Source organism: Anas platyrhynchos, chromosome 18 (assembly GCF_047663525.1).
Source record: "Anas platyrhynchos isolate ZD024472 breed Pekin duck chromosome 18, IASCAAS_PekinDuck_T2T, whole genome shotgun sequence".
NCBI classification, from domain to species: Eukaryota; Metazoa; Chordata; class Aves; order Anseriformes; family Anatidae; genus Anas; species Anas platyrhynchos.
Window position 1 is genome coordinate 11753770 of NC_092604.1, and position 22569 is coordinate 11776338.

General features: G+C 52.8%; 1 protein-coding gene across 9 annotated transcripts in view; it reads left to right on the plus strand.

Moving 5' to 3' along the window:
- Positions 1-22569, plus strand: part of NACC2 (NACC family member 2) — a 45463-nt gene that overhangs the window by 15477 nt on the left and 7417 nt on the right. For 3 of the 9 annotated variants that reach the window (XM_027470681.3, XM_072025206.1, XM_027470682.3), the window contains exon 2: positions 15158-16084. In XM_027470681.3, the coding sequence (XP_027326482.2) occupies positions 15220-16084 (865 nt within the window). In that variant the 5' untranslated portion in view covers positions 15158-15219. Of the gene's footprint in view, positions 1-8760; positions 8850-8952; positions 9030-12299; positions 12944-13576; positions 13804-14264; positions 14423-15157; positions 16085-22569 lie in introns of those variants that run through there. The other 6 variants (XM_072025203.1, XM_027470680.3, XM_072025204.1 and 3 more) reach the window with 6 other exon arrangements.

A 22569-nucleotide genomic window follows, 5' to 3' on the forward strand; every position in this document is an offset into this window, starting at 1 on the left:
CTTTAGTGACAACAACATGCAAGCAAGCAGAATGCCCAAATTTCTGAACAATGTCTTGTGGTGATTTCTTAATTTCCTGAGCGAGCACAAGGTTCTTGGGGTTTCATTCCTCTGCCAGGGAGGCTATATGCTCATGCAAAGTTCTTCATTGTAATAGGGGAAAAAATCAATTTGATTACTTTCATGTCAGCATGCATGTCTAATGGCTTAGAAGTTATTGCAGCCATAAAATATACAGTATCATTTCTCTCTCACTCTGAGATTTGACAGGATTAATATAGTCAGCATGAAATCTTAGTCATAAAGTCGACCATAAGTGATGGTAAAATTAGCTGCTGAAATCGTCTGCTTATGGAAAGCATCTTCTGTTTCTCCTTCTGGGAAAAAATACCAAGAGGCCGGCGTGTGAAGCGGCCCCGCGGCGAGCGGGGCTCTGCTGCCTCCCTCGAGTGCCCGCCGGTGCCGGCTCCTTTCTCTTGGCAGTTTTGGGTTGAAAAGCCGTGTTTCTGTGCACTGGTGGTGTGGTGGGGCTGGGGGAGTGGAGGTCGGGCTGAGCCAAGCTCTGCTTCACTGTGGCTTTTGGTGGGCACCATTTGTGCGGGCGAGGAGGGCCTGGAGCCTCCTGCTCCTCTGTGGGGCCTGGTGCCGAGCTCCTGCTGGCCACGGTGGCTGCATCCAGCCCCCCTCAGAGCAGGGGTAAGGGGCCAAGGCCAGGCAGAGTAACGCTTTTCAGGTCTAAACTTAAACATTCTGTTAAAAAACAACCTTTGCTGTACCCCAGCAGAACGCTGTCATTTTGCATTTGAGGTGAAGGGGCCTTCCCTCCATGGGTCCCTGCGTGCCCGGCCCCCCTGCGGGGTCAGGGAATTGTGGCCAGGGGAGCCTGCAACAAGTTAAACGTGGAGGCACCGCTCTGCTGCCGCTCCTCAGCCCTCCTGCCGCGACTATTTCTGTGTGTGCTTGTCACCTACAGATTGACAGCCCCAGAGACTCCTTCTGATGCTCACCGAAAGATGTAGGAAAGAGGAAAACGAGCCAGATTCTGGGTTGGTGTCCTTTTCCTTTATTTTTAACCGAATCAGGAGCTCGCTTTGTTAGCAGCACTAGGGTGCAGTTACCCTTTTCTTCCCGGGGCTCCTTTGGGCACCAGTTCAGCCCCCGTAAGTCACGACCCTGCTTTTTGTGGTGGTTTGGCCACCGGTGCTTACGTGTGGCACAGGGCAGAGAAAGGTGTGGAGCTGAGGCACGGGACGAGCATTGGGTGGTGGCCGTGGTGTGTCCCACTTGAGCACACGAAGGAAAGCACGTAAGTTTTTACCATGCCAGTCAAATTTCCATCCTCCTTGCTTCCAGAGTGGGGTATCACGACAGAAATCAAGAGCCAAGGGAGCTGCGAGGATCGCTAAGGCACGCAAACTTGAAACCTCGTTAATTTTTTAATGCCAACACGTTCTGGGAGATCCATTACGCCGAAGCATCAGCCGAAGCGTGGTGCAAGGAACGTGAAGCCTTGGGGGACCCACGCTGTATGTGCATGGCTGCGTGGCAGGCAGCTGGCTGGGAGGAATTTTGGGGACCCCACTGCCCCCCGGGTGCTGCATCCCCTTCCAGCTGAGGGAAAGGCGCAGGGCTGTGCGGGATGTAGCTGCTATAACTCTTAAATTTTAATAATAGATTGCCATTAGTATCAGCCTTATATAATGCACGCCTCATTATTGCTTACTCCGAATAATTTCGCAGCCTCCTTATAGAACCTTGGAACTTTATTTGCTGAGTATAAAATATGCAGAAATGCATGAATAGTTTTAAGACTTGGTACCCTAAACTAATACAGTGCGCTTTTTTTTCCTGAACCGTGATTGAAGTCAAATTAACATATTTACCTTCAGTGCTCCCAGGAGTAGCATTAAAAAATTCAAGAGGTGATTCAGAATAGTCTCCGATTTACTATGTTTAAAGCTGGATTTCATTTCTCAATAAAACCATGCAAACATTTGACTCCCTTTCAGCTGCGCACTCTGCTTCCTCCCCATGCAGGTCCTTGGACTTATCAACAGATGGTAGCGGCGTTATTACCACCACGTTCCCAAAAGGAAGCTTTTTATTTTATTTTATTGGCTTTTTAGGATGGGGGAGAGGGAGAAGCAGGGAGAGAGAATGAGAGTGGGAATGAGTTGTAATAAATAACGCAGAACCGTAGCTGCTATTTTAATCTGGAATAGGGAAAGATATTTGAGCATAATTGTGTCTGGCTGCCTGTGAGCTCTAGTTCAGTGTGTGGTGCTGGTTATGTTATCGTGCTCTGCCTCAGTTTATCTGTAGATGATAACAGTTTCCTAGGGCAAATCATGAACCTTAATTTTTCTTATATTTTGACATCTTCCCAAGAAAAAAAAAAAAGCCCTGTAAACGCTGAGGTTTGAAATTGAACCAAGCTGTCTGCGTTATTGCCCAGTGGCTTCTTTATTCTTCCCAATTACTGCCTGGGAGCTGTCCTGCCTGTGCTGTGATTTATTTCTAACGCAGTCGGGTTCGGCTCGGGTCCTACAGAAGCAGAGCTCAGCGGTGCAAACCCCCATCCCCAAACCCTCGGCTGCTCTTGCCATCACCTCCTCCACAGGCTCTCTGAGGAAGCGCCGTGTTTCCATACACCGGTGCCTGGATGCTGCAGGGAAAACTCCCCACGTGCCAGCTTTCCTACGAGCTGATGCCTTGGGGACAGAGCCCGGGACGAGCTATGCACTCAGCCAGGGTGACTTTGAGGTCTTCTGGTGGAGCAGCTCTGGCTGGAGATGTTGTTTACCACGGGCTAGAGATACTGCGGCGGCTCTTTTTCCATGCCTGCTCCTAGATTAGGAAGTTATTTCAGCAGATGTCGTTTCCTAAGAAATGGGTTAATGCTTGGTGGTTAGAATGGTGTGGCAAAAAAGCTTATTTGTGTGAGGTTTTTGGCTAATTGCCTTGCAAGTATTACAGAGTGTTGCAGCACATTTCCTGGATTTCGCAATTGTGATGGTTCTGGTCTAACTGGCCAGAAAGATTTTTAAAAATATAGAAATAAGTGGGAAAATAGAGGGAAATCACTTGCCGTGTTGTTGCAAAAAGCAGGAGGGCTTTGCGGTGACAAGCATCCAGGTGTCCCAGCGAGGACTTGGCACTGGGGCTGGGCAGAGCTCAACATTTTAGGGTCTTGCTGGTCTTGCTGGGGGGCAGAGAAGGGGAGCCGAGCCCGGGGGGCAGCCCTGCCGCATGGGGAGAGGCAGCTTGTGGCTACCGACATGGCCAGAGCTGGTTCAATTCATTGCCAGTTAAAAATCGAGTAGGACAGAGAGAAATAAAAGTAAAGCATCCTCCTGCCTTCTTCCTGAGCTCAGCCTCACCCCTTCCTTCCCAGCTCCTTCTCCTCCTCTTCCCAGGAAAGCAGAAAGGATTGGGGTCATGGCCCGCTTGGGTTGTGACCCAGGGGAAGGCTCCAGGTTTGCCGAGCCTCCTCTGCTCTGAGAGCAGGGGTGGAAAACCCCACGTCTGGGCTGAATCCGGCTGCGTGGGGGGAGCGAGGAGGGCGGCACTGATGAGCCCCATCTGTGTGGGGTCTGCGGGGGCTTGGCCACGGGGTGGGCACCGGTCCCTGGGCTGCACGAGGCTCGGGTTGGGTTCTGCCCAAGAAGCAGCATTGAGCAGGAACAAACGGACTTGGCTTCCTAAGCGTGGCATTTAAATGTTTTCCCAGGCAGGAAAAAAACATTTGCTTTTCATGCAAAACATATAAATCTTGGAAAAGTTCCCGAAGTTGCGTGTTTAACTGCTCACTTCTGTGCGTTTGTAGAAGGGGAGTGTTTATTCCCCTGCGTAATTATTTTCCTTTCTAAAAGGAGGTTGAAATGTTTGCGAGGAGGACGTTTTCAGGGACTGCTGGGGAGGAACGAGGCCGAAAGGAGAGGCAGGTTTAATGAGGGTTGCTTCACCTTGCTGCCGCACAGCTGCTGGGAGCAAAGCCCCCTCCCGCAAGGACTAACCCCAAAAGCCGCGTTAACTGGTGTGGTTTGGGGCTTTTTATGCTTGTTTTATGAATTCTGTTGAAACATACCTGCTTGCTAGTTTCCTTTTAAATCCCAGGTGTGTGTTTCTTGGCTTGGGTTTGGTTTGGTTTGGTTTTAATGCCCGCACTTTGCTCCCACTGCAGTCCCTCCCTGGGGTCAGCACGGATCTGGCTGCCCCCATCCCGGCCCTGGCTGCGGGCACTTCTCTCACCCGTTTCTTATCACTGGACTCCCACCTGCTACAGGCGCAGAGAATGGCTTTGTTGGAGCTTGATGAGAGCAGTTTTATGAGCTGGAGGTGTCAGGGATGGTTTTAAGCTAAAAGAGGGAAGGTTTAGGTCAGATATTAGGAAGAAATTGGTCGCTCTGAGGGAGGTGAGGCCCAGGCCCCGAGGAGCTGCGGGTGCCCCATCCAGGACCAGGCTGGGGGGATTTTGGGCAGCCTGGGCTGGTGGGGTTGTGTCCGTGGCTCTGGGTGGGCTCACCCAAACCATTGTATGATTCCTGTCACTGCCCTCAGTGCGCATTTTGGGGCTGGGTCCTGCAGTGGGTCCAGGCTGGGCTGGGCCGGACTGGGATGTACTGGGGCCTCCCTGTGATACAATGCTCTGCATGCGCCACACATGGCTGGGACCGAGCTGGGAAGCAAGGCCTCACACCTCTGGAGGCCTCACACCTCTCCGTGCAGACAAAAACCCCACAGGGCACATCTCATGGCTCCCTACATGTATAAACACTCCCTGAAGGCTCCACCGCCATCACCAGCGGCCTTGTTGGGCCTGGCGGTGTCCGCTTCGTGCCTCATGCCACCTGCTGCACTGCCCCTCGGCATCCAGCCGGGAATCAGAGCACCTTTTTTTTTTATTATTATTATTTTTTTTTTTACAAAACGAGATTCTCTCGCAGTTGCAAAAGAGCTTTGGGGAAATCTGGTTTTTGTGGTTAAGGATCTTAGTCTGATGCGCAAGGAAAATTATGTGTAGCTTTTATTTGGCCCAAAGGATTCTTACAACATTATCCGTATTTCCTTTAATTTGTGGGATTTCTAGTAAATGGGCTTAAAAATAGGTCCGGGCAAAATGCCAGGGTACATATGAACAGCAAAAAAGCTCTGCACACTGAGCAGCTCGCTTTCACTTCTCTCTGTATGCCAGCTGTATTAACCGGGACAAAGGAGTAAACACTCACCTTTCGGGGTTAAATTTAATTACTGCTCTGGAATTCTTTGGAGGTAGATCTTGCTGAAGAGATACTTTAGCTCTGTGGTAGAACAACTACGGTATTTTTCTTGAACTGGAAAGAAGTCTGGCAAGGCAGCAGGAAGAAGCGCTGGTGTCATGCAGGAGCCTTGGGGTGGCAAAAGGCTCCGAGCCCACCAGCGGTGGGATCTTGGGGGTGCTGCAAATGCCAAGATCCCCAAGCAGTCCCAGCTGAAGTGATTTAAAAGTGCATTTTTCCCTGAGGACAGCCACCCTCGGCAGCCCTTCCTTACGCTGCAATGTGCAGCTGCAGGCCCAGGGGTAAAAGAAAGGGGAGCACAGAAGTGGTTGGTGGCAAGCCATGGGCCATCCTCCTCCATCCTGCGTGTGGGTCTGGGGGCTTCCAAAAATGCCTTTTGGCAGAAGCAATTTTTGCCCCACTTTTCCAAAACCTGGTTAGGTAGATTTTAATGAAATTTTTGGCCATGGATCTGCAGAACTTTATTCAGAGTGCTGTGGTCGCTGCACTTCCCTGTCGTTAGCAGCAACTTGGGAGCAGAGGAGGAGGAGGAGGATGGGGAGGAAGGCTCCAGGCATCCCCAGGCAGCAGTGCTGGGTGCTGGGGCTGTTTTGCCACACGATGCAGCAGGGCTGGGGAGATGTTCATGGAGCCATGGGTGTTGGAGAGCTCCCAGAGCCACCCAGACGTGGTGCTGAGCACCCCGCTATGGGCTTTGGGGCCGCTCCCCAGCTGTGAGGTTTCCATCCAGCAGGGCCGTGTGTCCCTCCGCACCCACACCACCACCACCAGCAGCCTGCGGCACTGCAGCACGAGTTAGATCTCAATCTAATTCTCCAAATTCACCTCCTCGGGTTAAGATTTCCCGGCCGCCCCGCGGAGAAGGGCTGCTTTTGTTCCCTCAGAGCCCAAGGTCAAAGGAGCAGCTGCAGCACGGCTCGGTGGTGGATGCAGCTCTTGGGGCTTGGTGTATGGGGCACAGGAGAACAAACAGGGAAGCAAACACGGCACAAACCCGGGGCAAGCACCAGGGAGCAGCGGGATGGGCACCGGGGTCGCTGCAGCCACATCCAGGCTCACGGCCATGGGCCCAGCTCTGGCACCGCAGCCCTCGCTCAGAACAGGGTCATCCTGGCTCTGTGCTTTGGATTTTCTTCCTAAAAAATAATTGGTTTGGGTTTTTTTATTATTTATTTTAATATTTTAATGGAGAGACAGCAAATTTAATATTTTCTGTCTTGGATGCGTTGTGATTTACATTTGATTTTAGGCATAATTAGAAATGCAAGTAGAGCGCTTTGTGTTTTACCTCTGCTTCAACTATTTATGGCATGATATGCAAATGAAGCAAGCTATGAATATTAAAGATTAGAGTATGTTACAAAGTATCACTGTCTTTAATGAGTTCGGTAATGGGCACAGGCTTCGTGCACACTTTAATATGGACGTATTTTATGTTGCGTACCGGCTCCGCTGCTCTGCAGCTATTTATGCCGTGTTTGGTTACCTCCCGTGGGAGCGTGGCCATTATTTAAAACCTATCGAGCCCGCTATCAGCTGCAGTAGGTAGGTGCTCTTTTCCAAACGTGCCCATGACAAACGCTGCTGCGGCTGGGAAAGGGTGTTGATGGATTATTTCACCGAGCCCGTTTCGGTTCTCGTATAGGTCAATCCGTTTCATCTGCTGCAGTGTTGTAGATGGATCCGAGAATATGAAAGCGCTCGTCGACCTTTCAAGGTGCTCTGCAGCACCGGGAGGGAATCTTAAACATGCTTCAGCCAAAATGGAGCTGCTTCCTCTCAAACTGCGTGTGCCCGAAGAAATTAATTTTGCTGTTCCTCCCCAATTAGGCTTATTTGCATAGAATTATTTTTGGTTTATTGACACATCCGAAGTCATGTGAAGGAACATCTTATCCGCTGGTTAACTGCGGGGCTGGGCACCGGGGCTCCTCGGCTTAACCCTTCCTTGCTGTAGGAATCCGGGCAGTTCGTGTGGTTGCACCCCTAAAGTATGGGGAAAAGGGGAGAATTGGGGTCTGCGGTGTGCGGGGCCGGTTCATCCCCCAGTAATCTGGAGAACCATCGTGGAGGCGTTGGTGGCTGGAGGACCGTGGAGAGGATCCCCCGTGGTGCCCAAGGATGATGGGGGGCAATGGGGAGCGTTGTGGGATGCCGATCCCTCCATCGCTGATCCCAGAGCAGGGCTGGGGCGGGGGGAGCCGGGTGCACCCCGGGGAGCCGCGCGCTTCTCGCGTTGGAGGTATTTAAATTACAAATTTTGACGAGGAAGATTGTCAGCAGTATTCAAAACAGTGCTGGAATTCTTTTGAAACGCTGTCGAGCCGCGCCGCGGCGGTTGGGAAGTTTGGCACGCGAGAACTTGGCCCGGGAGTTGCTGCTTGGGTTTTTTTTTTTCCTTTAAAACTCAATTCATCTGTATGCAAGTGTCCCACACGCTTGGGGAACAACCCAGGGCTCAGCTGGCCTCAGGCAGAGCTATGTGCCAGCAAAGCTGCGGAAAGATTGGTCTGGGATTTTGGGGGGGTGCCTTCTTGGTTAATGAGCATTAATAACGACTTGTACTTGTTCATAAAGACCCAATAATTGTTTAGTGCTTGTGTTTTCATAAAAAAAGCAACCAACAAACCGAACTGGGATGTGGAACCTGCTTGTGATGCCTGGCTGGGTGGCACTGGGGGCTCCCCAGGTCTGCTGCCCCAAGGGACGAGGTGGGCTGCAATCAGCGCCCCTACAAGCTCCATCAGGGGCTTCGTGGGCTCGCAGTAACCTTTGTGGCACTCATGGAGGCACAGTGAAACGCGGGCATCACGGGCTGCGGTGACTGCCTTGTGTCCTGTCCTGCCTGTCATAGCACCTCCAGGTTTTTTGGTGGCTTTACCCAAAGCCCAGTGGTGCCACTTCTGCACAACATCCCGTGCGACCTCGTGTTTGCTGCTGTGAGCCTGCGAGTACAGAGTTAAATGTCTGCAGTATGTAACTTTCCTTATCTGCAAGCTTATATTTCCATTAAGGATCAAGCTCAGATGCAATTGTAGCTTCGCTTTATAGAGTACTAAAAGTTTAATGTATAAATGTCTGCCTTCGCCAGAACTTTTTGGCAGTGTCACTCCCCAGTGCTAAAATTCCTCCCAAAACACGGAGATCCTGCGAGCTCCGGGGACTCAGCCGCCCTCAAAGGGTTAATTTATATTATGCCTACTTTTTATTTTGTGAAAGCAGGGAGAATAAACTGTAGCCAGAAGTAAGAAGTCATTAATTTTGAGACAGAGATGTAAGCAAAGTTTCCTTCCCCTATGCAGTTTGGTAACGGTAGGCTATGCAGTAATTGAAAAGTAAAGGCAATTGAATTACAGGCTCCTGTCCAAACGGAGCGCGAGTTTTTTTTTTTTTTTTTTTTTTTTTTTTTTTTTTTACAACCTCCATTGCATCAGAACTAGGCAGTATTCCTGATGTTCTCATGTGTGTTAATGCTGACTCACAGACTAACTTGCACAAGAAAAAAAAACACACAGGCAGCTCCACCATACTAGGTAATGAGCTCTAGCGAGAAGCAGCGTCTGATGTTTTGTAAGCTTTTCTTAATTGACCTTTTAAGATATTTACTTTATTTTAAGGCTTTCTGCTCTGTGGTGGCATGGTGGTAGGACTGAGTCATGCATGTTATATATTGCTAGCTCTGCTGTTGTGTGCGAGGAGTGAGGAGAATACGATTCAGCATGACACTTGTCTTTTTGATGCGTTACGGAGGTGAATTAGTGTTTGTGACGGGATGCAGGCAATGCACGGCTTTGCAGCAGGCGTGGTAACGGGGTGCTGTGTGCTTTCTGGTGCTTCAGGGGCTTGGAACTTTGGCTGGATCTTGAGGAGCTGTGTTAGGCTGTAGAAAATGAAATTCTGCAGAATAGTTTTATTTTCTAACCATGTCTCTCCTTTACCCCTTTCCCTGTAGTAATGTGGAAAAAAAAAAAAAAATTAGATGTTGCATTTTCTATTTTTGCATGTCCTTGCTTTGCGAGCTCTTAAAATCAGTGATAGATAAGGAGGAAGAAAAAAAAAAAAAACAACAAAACAAACAACCTAATTAAAAAATAATGGCAGCCACACGCCTCGCCTTGGCCGAACCGCTGCGCTTGGGAGGCAGGAGCCTGCCCGGGTCCGTGACCTCGAGCGGCGGCGACAGCTCGGGGAGGCTGCGAGTGACTCACCTTGCAGCAGGACGCATCCTGCAGCCCCGCTGCCAGCGCTGCAGCGGGAGGGAGCGCGGGGCGCTGCCGGGAGAGAAGCGCTCCCCGCGGGGACACGCTGCCACCGGCACTGCCACCACCGCTCCCCCGGGAGCAGCATCCCGAGCCGCCCGCTTTCCCTGGGAACTTGCAGGAGCAGGCGGCTGCCCTGCGCACGCCGCTTCTCTGACTTACCCAGCTTTGCAAATTCCCTTTCCCCTGCCTTAACAGACCAGAAATAACCTTGCTTCGCCGCTCGCCGCCGGCTGCCAGACTGAAGCCGGGGGCTGTTAGCTCGGGGCCCCGCTTGCCTCTCGCAGCCGCTCGAACCCAAGGCGCTTTGGAGCTGCAGGAGCCCCGGTGCCGCAGCACGGAGCCGGGGAGCCGTGCCTGGCACCCGAGCACCAAACTTAACCTTGGCTCCTTTCCCCTGCCACGGACGGCATTGAGCAGCACCGGCATTCGCAGCGCTTTGCATCTCTGACCCCAGTCCCTTCCCTTCGTGTCCCTGCCCCAAACTGGGACTTCCAAAATAGGGGGGGGGAAACGACCCTTTTTTTCTTTTTTCCTTTTTTTCTTTCTTTCTTTTTTTTTTCTTTTTTTTATTTTTTTTCCTGCTGGGTCTCCTGCTGCAGGCACATCCTGGGAGGGGTGCACAGCACCCACCCAGCACCTTTTGCCCCTTCCCTCCTGGGAGCAGCAGCAGCAGCAGGGCTCTGGCACTGAGCAGCGTGCTTGTGCATGCTCTCCCTCAGGCAAAAAGAGCATTCCCTCTTGGTAAAAAGGGGGAAAACAGCCCCAAACCCTGCAGGCAGAGCCGGGCTGTCAGCGAGCATACCTGCTGCCAACAGATCGGCACCTCCCTGCTCCAGCCCCGGCAGCCTGAAGCCCAGGGGTGCAATTTTTTAAAAATGTGATTATTATAATCATTTATTATTTTCCCTCCCTCTCCTCATTTACAGAAGAAAGGGAAGTTTCTTTTGACCCGCTGGGGCCCTCCAGGGCAGGACTTTTCAGCTGTTTCCTTGTGCTCCTGGGACGTGGCAGCCCTCTGCGGCGCTTTGTCCCCGGCCGCCAGAGGGTTTCTGCTGCCTTTGTCCTCCCGCAGCCTCACCTCTCAGAAAGTTACGGTAGGGACCCTTTTTTAGGAACCCTTTTTGGCTTTTTTTTTTCTTTCTTGGTTGAGTTTGCGACTCCCCTTTCCCCCTTGGCTAAGGAAAAGACAATTTAAATAAATTATCTAATTATTTCTGATTACTCCTGTGGGAGATGTGATGCCAGCATCATATTCCAGGTCGATGCATTTTTCTTTGTTGTCGTCTAGCCCTGACATTTCAGGCCTTTGAGCAGAAAAATACTTTAGGACAGAGCAAACCTGCTTTTTTTTTTTCTTTCTTTCTTTCTTTTTTTTTTTTTTCCTCAAAGCATGTGAACGCAGAACCTGGAAACTCTCACAGAAGTTGTATCAAATGGCAGCTGAATTTTTTATGAACTTCTTGTGGCAAAGGCTCTGACTTTACAGAAGTCACGCAGAAGCGTACAAACTGTCCTGCTATATCTAACAGCTCACGTAAGAGGCTTCCATTAGAAAACAAGACGATGTTTTGTTTCAGTTGTCACATACCTGAAATAATTAGGAGGGGGTGCTTTGTTTGTTTTCAATCCGGTTTTGTCCAAGGTTTGTGGTGTTGGGAGAAGTCCGATCACCCTACAGGGACTCACTTCACCCTCTTGCTGTGGTGATGTCTGGCTGCTGCTGGTTTTAGGGGATGCGAGGTGTGGTGGTGGGCAGGTTCTGCTTGGCTTCCAACACAACACTATCTCATTTCTTGGTCTTATTTTGGTTACCCGTAGTCCTGCCATGAAGGGGTGAGGTAAAAGGAGGAAGAAACCAAAAACCACCACTCCTGGCCTGCAGTTTAAGTCATTTGGGCTTCTGGAAGCTCCTGAGTGTTTGCTTGTGTTCTGGGTAGTGTTTCCAGCCCAGACGTCGGGTGCTGTCACTGCCTTTACCATTATTTCTCCATTTGCCAGAGCCTCTCTCTGCCAGGGGCTGGCGGTGTGGGCGCTCACCTGTCGAGGCCCAGCTGGTTTGAGAGCAGAAACCTGCTGGGAGCTGGGGGGAATGGAGGGAGCATCTTGCTTCAAACCCTGATGCTTTGTGGCAAGATTAAAATGAAATCTGCTGATCATTTGCTAGGCTGGGGCAGTAGTTTTGTTGCCACACTGGCTCAGACATAACCCAAACCAGTGCAATTTTGGTTATTTTTGAGCTGTGGGTGCCTCCTGGCACGTCTGACCTGTTCGTAGAGCATCTTCTAAGCAATGGTAATAATTCTTACCTGTTTTAAGTTACCTCGTTCTGTGCCAGCAGGGCTGATCCCCCTAAGCAAGCCTCCCTGTGGAGGCCGGCCCTCAGAAGGAGGCTTGCTATGGGGCCGGTGTGGGCTGGGGGGGATTGGGGGGGGAGAAAGGACACCCCATGGGGACATTTGTCCCAAGCTGCCAGCAAGGATCCCTCGCTTAAATGTCAGTTTTCAACTTAAAACCCCAAAGCACGGCCTGCCCAAGCCCTGCTGGGCCTGGGGACCCATGGGTGCCGCTCTGAGGTGAGGCTGGACGGGGATGAGGCCACCTCTTCTCCGTGTCCCCTCCTGTCACTCCAGCTGAGGTGATGAAAGCAGAAAGCATAAAACCCACGTAAAAATTCAGGAATTTTTACAGATCTAGAACCCACGTTTGCTGGGGGAGGCTCCATGACTTTTTGGACAAGTTGGCAGCGTCGTGGTTGGAGGAGGGCTGTGGGCTTGGCCATTGCGGTGTCTTCTCCAACCTTCTCGTGGAGATGTGTGGTCGCCTCAGTCACCTCTTTGTGCTTTTATTTCCCTCATCAGCAAGAGGCAGAGGGGACCTGGGCCGATCTGGGAGCTCTGCCGGGCAGTGGCGGTGCTGGGGGTCACCCTGTTTGAGGGCAGGCACCCAGATGGGGACGGGGGCAGCTCGCTGTGGTCCTGGGGGGCACAGCTCGGTGCACCAGGCAGGTGCCAGGGCAGCAAAGTGGAGATATGGGCCAAAAATCTGGGGAAGGACCAAGATGGGGTGCCACAGACCGTGTCTGCACTCTCCCCTGTCGTCCTTGTCTAAGGGTGGCTGGATCTTTAATCTCTTAAATTCGAACTGCGTGTGACCATCTGAGCAGAGCCATTGAAACAAATCCTAGAGCAATAATTGAAATAAAAACGCTCTGGGCAAGAGATAAGTAAGCAAAGTAAGGCCCCACCCTCTTTCCCAGAAAATAGCACCAAACATGCTCAATAAATGCGAAGGTAATTTAAAATCTGAATCCAGGAGACAATGTGACTAGGATTTCATTACTTAAGCAAATGGATTTGCTTTTAGTGGATTCAGCCACAGACTGAAAGAAGCTTTCCCCAAGGGGTAAACATTTTTCCTGCATTTGAAAGGCTTTCTTGTATGTTCGGGGAGGGGGGGGGGGCTGGCGGGAGGTGGGCCATGCCTGTGGCTGCCCACAGAGCACCTTTATTTCTTTATTTTGTGCTGACCTGGGCATTCCCGCACCCCTTTGGGGTGGCGGCAGGGGGATGCCGGGGCTCAGGGCAGGATTTTGGGGCGCTGGGGTGCGGGCTGGGGGTGCTGAGGTGTGGGATGGGGGTGCTGGGGTGCGGGCTGCTGTGCTCGCCGCCCCTTCCCCAAGCCCGAGGAGTTACCAGCAGCAGTGCCAGCGCTGCAGACTGTTTGGAATAGTTTAAATGCTTTGACACTCTGGATGTACTAGATGGCAGGGGAGGCAGTTTACAGCGTAATTCATATGCAAAACTGCACTATAAATTTAAAACCTGTCTCAGTTGCCGTGGCACCACTAAGCATTTCATCAGCATACAGTACAGTATTTCTGCCATCTTTGTTTGCATTGCAGTGACTCATCAAAAGTCTGTCTTGTACCAACACTGAGAGCATTCCTCTGGCACTGATATTTCTCTGTTTTTAAAGCTTCGGTTTGAAACTGGCATTTACTTCAGGTCCCTAATCAAAGGGCTCTATTCATTGCAGAGAGCAGCCTGAATGTTAATCTGCATCCGGCCTATTCATTTAGATGCTGTGCACTGCCGTGGAGATTTGACTTGGTAAAAGCTTGAGCTCCAGCAGATACAAACGGAGGGGCTGATACTATTTTTTTCCCCCCTGAGCCATCGCCGTCGCCGCACAGAGCGCAGCCGACGGGGCGATAAGGAGGGACCGGGGACCCTCCGGCGGGCGCTGGATGTGCGGTCTGTAAGGTACGTGCCCGCGCAGGCGGCGAGGGGTCCGAGAAGTTCCTCGCTCGGAAGAATTTTTTTTTTTAAACCATGCAGATACAATTAAATTGGCTCTGAGCGCGTTCCCTTTTCTTCCTGTTACCCCGTGGCCTTGCAGATAGGACTCTTTTTTTTTTTTTTTTTCCTTTTTTTTTTTTTTCCTTCCCCAGCACTGGGAACAGAGCAGCTCTTTGTGGGTTATTCTCTTTTCGGAACAGATTTATTTATTTTTTTTAATCCTTCTCTGATGAACTTCTTTTTTTTTATTATCATGATTATTTTTAATGATGTTCTTGTGATCTTTCGGCACTAGTTAAACGTAGTTTTTCTTTTCATCCGTGTTGAAGGCTGGGGGGGGGGAGGATTTTAAATCTCTTGGACTGTGGCATGGAGCTCGCGGGGGGGGTGGCCGGGGTGGGGGGGTCCTGGGCTATGGCTGCGTGCCGCTGAATACGCAGTGATTTGCTTCGCCGGAGTTTTAGTGCCCAGAATGCACTAAAATTAACCTCCTCGGCGTCGCGCGGGGCTCGCGCACCGGCTCCACGTTCAGCCGAGCCTTCCCCTGGGATGTGAGAGGTGGAATTGCCCCCGCCGCAGGAAGGTACCGGCGTGGGGGGACAGAAAAAAAGAGGGGGGGGCTGCTCCGGGCTGTGCCGGGACCCCCAAACCTAGGGCACGTGTTGGAGGGTCCAGCGGCCTCTGGGCAGCACCCGGCTGGGGCTGGGGCATCTGCCCAAATTTTAGCTAAGAGCCGTTTTGTTCGGGATGATTCTGTCGGCAAGGGGTTTGGCTGTCGAAAGGCTTCCTCTTTCTGGTGCAAACGGGAAGGTCGCTTTGTGGAGTGCTTTTTTCATGGGAGCTGTTGCTCCCGACAGAATCCTGTATTTATTTCAGGCAAAATGGCACGTTGCTTTTATAAATATCTTTTCTGTAGTTTCAGCATCGCCGGTGGTTGTTGTTGTGTTTCTTATATAATGCTGCCCAAGGTCTGTCTGTTTTACGTGTGCTTTACTGTTCTCTCCTCTCCCATTACGGTTCAGATTTTCCTGCATAAAGTAAACCCCGGGGGGAATAAATCAGCGGTGTTTATTTAAACAGACCACAACTTTAAGAAAATATTTGAATTTTGGAATATCCCTTGCCATCCACCAATAGCATTTTCAGCGTTGTTTAGAAACATCGATAAGTGATTTTATAAGCAATTGCTTCTCTGCATTGGCTCTGAGCTGAGTTTGGAGCCTTTGATGTGCGGCGAGGCTGGTTCCTCTGCTGCTGCGTGTGCCGGTGAACTGTCTAAAAACGCTGTTCCTTTCTCCCTGCCTTCTCCCTTTTTCAGATGTGCCCTACTTTGGATATCCCTGCATTGAATGTCTGAGGAGCTCCAGCTGATCCTGAGCCATGTCGCAGATGTTGCACATAGAGATTCCCAACTTCGGGAACACCGTGCTGGGCTGCCTGAACGAGCAGCGGCTGCTGGGGCTGTACTGCGATGTCTCCATCGTGGTGAAAGGCCAAGCCTTCAAGGCTCACCGGGCGGTGCTGGCCGCCAGCAGCCTCTACTTCCGAGACTTGTTCAGTGGGAACAGCAAAAACGCCTTCGAGCTGCCGGGGACGGTGCCCCCCGCTTGCTTCCAGCAGATCCTCTCCTTTTGCTACACCGGCAAGCTCACCATGGCCGCGAGCGAGCAGCTGGTGGTGATGTACACGGCGGGCTTCCTGCAGATCCAGCACATCGTGGAGAAAGGGACAGACTTGATGTTCAAGGTGAGCTCTCCCCACTGTGACTCTCAGACCGCCATGATCGAAGACCCCAGCTCGGAGCCGCAGAGCCCCTGCAACCAGCTGCAGTCGGCCTCGGCGCCCTACGTCATGTCCCCCTCCATGCCCATCCCGCTCCTCACCCGCGTCAAGCACGAGAACCTGGAGCTGCAGGCGGCCGCCGTGCCCGGCTTGGCAGCCAAGCGGCCCCTCGAGGCGGCCACCCGGGACGGCTCGGGAGGCGGTGGCCCCGCCGCCGGCCCCCTGAAGCTGTCCCGGGTCTCCTATTATGGGGTGCCCAACCTGGCCACCCTCCTGCCCAACGTGCAGCAGGTGCAGTACTCGCAGGGGGAGCGGACCAGCCCCGGCGCCAGCAGCATTCCCACCACCGACAGCCCCACGTCCTACCACAACGAGGAGGACGAGGAAGACGACGAGGCGTACGACACCATGGTGGAGGAGCAGTACGGGCAGATGTACATCAAGTCCTCGGGAGGCTACTCTGGTAACGAACTGTCTCCATCCTTTGGTTTTCTGCTCTCCCCAAGTTTTTTCTCGGTCCTTCTCCGGGCAGTGCAGGTGGTTGGGGGCTGTTTTCGGGCTGTTGGCTTCAGGCACTTCGCTCGTTCACGTGCGTTGCAGTGCCTGCAGTGCTGGGGACATCTGCACTCAGAAGCCTCTGTCCTGGTACAGCGTGGGCAGGTCCCCCAGTGCCACCGCTCACGTGCCGTGTCCCCAGCTGGGACACTTTAGGTCAGAGGCTACGTCACCCAAAATGGGCTCGTCAGCCACCAAGCAGGCCGTCGTTGGCGAGCGCCGCGCAGTGGGTGCCTGTCCCCACGGCTGATCCCTGTGCTGTGGGGCACCCGTGGGGCACCTGAGGGTCACCCGTGGAGGGCAGCCTCATCCCGAGGCAGCCTCCTTCCCTCCTGGCCCTTTGAAATAAGTGGTGAGCGTGTTCTGCCTTCCTCCGAACGTCATCGAATAAATCATCTTCACAGAAGATGCTCGTTAGGGATATCTGCAGAAAGGCGAGCAGGGAGGCTCTGCTCCCCCCCCCCGCTTGCAGTAGCACCCATTTCCTGTGCCAGAGCAGCCTGGTGCATTGTAGCCGAGCAGGGAAAGGCAAATTGATAACGTTTTATTTCTGTCTTAGAACCTCTGTGCCCATAACTAACTGGAATCCCTCTCTTTGCCCTCGGGCTGGGTGAGGCTGGCGGTCCTGCTGCCCGGGCATGGTGCAGGGCTGGGGGGTGTGGGATTGGGGGGTGCTGGAGGTGGTGGCTCGGGTCTCTGCGTGCTTCCAGGGCCGTCTCTGCGGGCTGAACGAGCCTCCAGGTCTGGTGGCCCCGAGCCTTGGGCTGCCTCTGCGTGCCGCTGCTTTGCTGAGATTGCTGGGCTAATTTTGCAAATATTTAACTCGTTTGTTGAGGAGCTGGCATGCTTTCCTCAAAGCTGTTTGGTTTGATTCTTAAGCAAGGGAGAAGATTTGACAAACGCCACCTTTTCCCCTGCCCAAAGCTGGTTTCTCCTGGTGCTGAGGCTTGGCAATGTCCCACCCCATCCCAAAGAGCAGGAGCCCGAACTTCCCTCAGCCCCATCCGCCTGCCAGGCAGCAAACAGACAAGCAATAATTCCTAAACCCTATGCGACAGGGGGAAGGCATGCTAGTGGCAGTGATGCTATTTCAAGATTAGAAATATCTGCTGAGAAAACGAGCCTCTGAAGCCTCTCTGCTTTCTGCGCCGCGCTCTGAGCAGTGTCACCACCCGTGCCGGGCAGATGGGGACGGGATGTCCTGCGGCCGGGTGCCCGCCGGGCACGGGGCTGTGCCAGCAGCCAGCACTCCAGCGCTGGTGTCGAGCCGAAGAGAATTAAGGCTGTTTTCCTGCATGCTGGTTTTGTTTTTATTTTGTTTTGTGTTTTCCCACTGTAGAGCACGCAGCGAGTAATATGGGCTTGTCCTCAGCGCCGAGCGCTCGGAGCATTATTCTTCAGAGAAATGGGATTATAGCCTTGTACACTGTGTTTGCCTTTCTCTGTCGTGGGGCCAGTTTATATAGCAGCAGAACAAAACCAATTCTGCAGGACGCCAGGAGGCTGTGGCAGGACAAAGCCGCGGGATGGAGCAGGAGGCAGCTATTACCCAGGCGGGCGATGGTGCCCGATTCTCGCTGCCGCGCCACCAGCGTGCTTCCAGCTGGAGAACTGCAAAGGCCAGCAGCTTGCTTGGGCGTCGCTGGCAGCGTTTCAGCCTTCCAGCCCTCACGTGGGAGCTGGTCGTCCCGGGGAAGGAAGGTTTTCCTGCCTGGCTCCTGCAGGGAGAAGCCTGGGACCGCTTGGATGCGCTAGGAGCTGGCACGAGGTGGGCAGCGCCCCGGCCGTGGCTCTGCCCCGCGCCGAGCAGCCCCGGCGAGGCTGCAGCATCCTATGTTTCTGCTAAAATATCTCTTCCGCACCAGCACATTTCAAGGGAGTTTCCTGTTTTAAAGAAGCCAGCTATAGTATCAGGCTTCCTGGAAAACAGGGCACACAAAAAAGAGATTAAAGCAAAAAAAAAAATCTAAGCTATTCCATTATGGTTGGGACTTGTACAGCTAACTGTGTTTTAATTACTCGGGATAAACTGTACCCTCAAAAGGTGCAGAATAACAACACCGTAAGATGGAAGAGAGCGAGCCAGCTAATCCTGCTGCTGGCATGTAGAGCCCGCAGCCTCACAAAGGCCTGGGGGAGGGGGGAGCCGCTTAAAACAGATTGCCAAGGTTTCCAGGAGCCCCATTTGTAAAAACAAAAACAAAGCCAGAGAAGAGCACAGCAGCTTAAGCCCTGAATTTCAGAGATTTTTTTTTTCCCCTTTTTCTGTACTTTCTCCCCACCCAGCAGCGGCGGCGCTGGGCCCGTGGTGCTGGGTGCGGGCGCTGGCCCCTGCCGCGGGTTTCGCCCACGCCTGGCCGGGGCAGCACCAAGTCCCACCCGTGGGCTTTCTCATCTGTTCTCCTTCGCCCCCTTTTTGCATTCAGAAACGATCTCCGAGGCTGGGATCCAAGAGGCGACGACGAGCACATCTCGACCTTGGCAAAGGGTGGTGGAAGGGGGAGCAGGAGAGAGCCTCGCGCAGGGACGGGGAGCGTGCAGCAGCGGTGGCACGCACAGGAAAAAGCACAGGGCGTGCAGAAGGGGCTGCAGATAAATGCCAGGACGAGTCCACACCTTAAGCACGGCGTGCTGAGTGGCTCCTGATCCCGTACGTTGGTCTGGACCTGGAGAACACAGGCCTGGAGGACGCCGGGGAGGCTGCTGAGGCTCCTAGCATCTGATCAGAGGAATGCACAACTCGGGGAAAATATTAAACAAAAGCAAAGTATTTTTATCCTTCTTAATTACAGCGCCGTGGGCCTGCTCTGAAGTGGGCTGCAGCAGGACTTGCAGATGCTTGGCGTGGTTTCTGCGTTCCTGTCAGTCAGCTTGCTGCTTAGCAGATGCCTTTAATTCGATTTTGACAGGCAGCGGCGAGGTTGCGCGAGGCGAGGGTCCCCCCTTCCCTCCCGCTCGCCGAGCGCTCCTTTGCAGGGGAGTAGAAATCTTTATGCAGCAAATCGCTGGGATGGAAAGGCTGGACTTGAAAGTTATGAAATCCCGAACTGACAAGAGCACGCTTCATTAAAAATTCATCTAAAATAGCCATTATAGGATAGTCGTGGTAATTAGCTGAGAGAATAGTTTTCTCTCCTGGCCTCTGATTCCTGACAGTAAGGAAAGAGGGCAAGAAACAACCCAGAATCTGTAATGAGCGGCTCCGGCGCAGGCTGCGAAGTGTCCCAAACCGAGCTAGGAGGAGAAACGCTGCAACACTTGAAGTCGCAGCCGGTAGCGAGGAACCCATTAACATCTTGCAGCCAGCTAATTGCGCTCGGGATGAGGTAGAGCTGGTGGCAGCTGCAGAGCCGGCGCGTGGAGCAGCCGGGAGCAGCACGGTGCGGGGACTGGTCGGACACCGGTGCCGTGGGCAGGAGGATGCCCTGAGCAAAGGCTTTGTGCATTTTTTAGGAACCAAAACACTCCCAAGGGCATGCCCTGGGTGTTAGCCGGAGTGCTTTTGCTCTGGCTTTGCATGGGGGCTTCTCGGGGCTGCGAGGTGTGGGCACGGAGGTGCTGGTGAGGGTGAGAAACCTGCCCCCTGCCACAGGAGCACGTCCCCAGGCTGGGGACAGGGGACAGGGCCAGCCCCGGGGTCAGGCAGCCGCTGCCCTTTTTAGGCAGTGAACTGGTCCCGGTTTCCGCACCGTAAAGCACAGATGTTTAATTTTAGGCTGGCAGATGTTTCACTCCTGGCTGAGGTCTGCAGCAAGGCAAGATAGGGGTATTTATAAACCAGTAATATTTTTCCTATACTAATTCCAGATTACCTCCCTGTATAAATAGGTCACAAATCAAAGCTCTGCCTTCTAGCACGCTGTTAGAAATGTACCCTTTGGAAAATGTAAACTGTCCCGGCTGGGGCTGCATCGCACACCCAGCCCACGCGTGTGGGCAGGCGCACCAGGCTCCGGGCAGCTGCTCCCCGAGGGCTTGCTGTGCCAGGGGCTGCTATTTTTGGGCAGGGTATTTTGGGGAGAAAATGGGCTTGTGGGATACGGACGTTGGTAAAGCATCGCCGTTTGGAAAGGAACTTCAGGAGAGAACAGGGGAAAATGACCCAAGTGTTGGTGAGAAGCGGATAGAGGGGACATGGTGGTGGTTGTGGGGTCGCGACTTGTGGCTCTGTCATCTGGTTTTTGGTGAGCTTTTGGTGAGGGTTCATCGCTCCAGTCGTTCTGTATCTCAGGTTCCCATCCCTAAACTCAAAGTTGCTGTTCCTTGCCCACCGGTGTGGTTTATGTCAGCAAACGGCCAAGAGGCGAGCGCAGGCAGGTGGGAAGCAGGGACTCAGGACCCAGGACGTGGCAGGGATGGTACGAGGCAGAACCTGGGCACCTGCTGCAGCCTCACCACGTTTCCCACCCCACCCCACTCATGACAAGCTGCAGCGTCCCTACAACTTTCAGAAAAAACGTGGATTTGGAAAATAAAATCCCTCAGCGTCCGACGTGCGGCCAGCGCTGCTCCCCCGGCAGCGATTTCCTGCAGGCTGCGGGCAGGCTGCTTTCGTGGTCAGGGACAAAACTGCCCCACACAATCCTTCACATTGTTTGCCCGTGCATTGAAAGGGAAGGAGCTGCTGCCCTCTGAAGATACACATTAATTAGAAGCGAATACTATCCTGTTCTTCCGCGCACAGAGGCCAAACAGACTTGCTTTCTTTGAGAACATGGGACCAAAGTGTCCCTTGTGTCCCGTGGCTTTACATAACTGTTCTGTGCGCGGCGATGGCTATCTGCTGGCTGGGGGAGCTGAAAGCCCTCAATCTTTGCTCATTTTTCTTTGGGGGCATTGAGGTTGTGCTAATGCTTGAATCGAGACGAATTCCAAAAACGGTTTGTGCGCCTGTTTAGTGAGAGGTTTGTAGACGGCAGGAGAGATGTGCTTGAGTTGTAATAGTGGATCGGGCGCGCTTTGTCTTGTTAGATCACATTTTGGGTTGTTTTTCAGAAATATTTGATTTCAGCAGAAGAAATGTTAACTTCTCCATGGCTCCATGTGTCTAAGACGAGCTGACTTCAAAAGCAAGGAGTGCTCGCGAGGCAGGATTGCCACCAGCTCTCCCCGGTGTGGGTTTCCGCGTGTCACCGCTGCTTCCCTCAAAAGCTGCTTTTCTTTCAGGGAGCGGGTTTGACGCCGCATTCTTTGAAATTTCTCCAGGAAAAGTGCTGATGCAGCTCTCGTTCTCTCCTGCGTGCCTTGTTATTGCTACGCTGGGCTCTGTGGTGCCCCAGCCTGGTTTTATACGGAGCGATTGCTTGCGATGGGGGGCAGAGGAGGTGTGCCGGTGGAGGAGCTCCAGGTCTTCAGCCAGGTCGGGCTGAGGAGGGCAGGGCCACAGGGGTACAGAGAACCACCAGGTGGGTGCTGTGGGGCGAAAGGAGCCCCTCAGCCCCCATGTGCCACGATGGATGGCCAACACCATGCAGTGCCCCTGCAGGTTTTACCCAGCGCAGCCGTCTGAAGGAGCCCCGGTGTGATCACAGCAGCAACCCGTTGCTATTTCTGTCCCAAGCCTGACTTCTATCTTTTTTTTTTTCTTTTTTTCAATTATAGAAGTATTAGCTCAGAAGTAGTGAGGACCTTCTGGCTGTCCCTTCTGCTCTGAAGTGTTTGTATTGATTGCAATTGCTTCCTCTGGAGACCTGCAGTTCATACCTGCAAAAAAAAAAAATAATCACTGGAGGCCTCTGAAACCTTCCTGAGCATCGGTATCAGCTTCTCTTTAGCAGCACAGGATCTGCCAGTTTGTGGATGGTGATAAATATCTCGGGGAATTCTTACCTGAGTCATTAGTTTAAAAAAAAAAAAATATTAAATTGCAGTTTTACGCAAATAGGGCAGAGCATCCTGCTTCTGGTTGTGGTGGGGTTTTGTGGTGGATTTCTGCTCGGCAGCGTGGATGCCGTGTGTGTGCAGAGAGGCTCGGAGCGGGCATTGCTCTCCCTCTCAGCATTTATCACAATTACCGCAATTATCACAAGCCATGTGCACAGCCATGGCCCCGTTGTCACCTCTGCCTTGTGACCCTGCTGCTTCAGGGTCGTGCGTGCAAGGCAGAAAGCTGTTGGCAGCTGCTTACCCCAGCAGCACGGTTCGCCTTTCTCCCACTGCTGCTGTTAAAGACCTTGCACATCCCAAGGCTCCTGGGGACTTTTCGGCAGAACGAGAGCCGTGTGCGGTCGATGGCATCTGAAATTGGGAGGAATGTGGTTGGGTTTGTACATGGCAGAGAAGCACTCAGGGGATGCTGGCCGGGAGCTTCCTGCGGTGCCTCCCAGGATCTGCTCGTCCCTCTCCCCCTCCACGTTTGTGTTTGCTTCGCAGGGGCCTTTGTGCTGCCGTAGT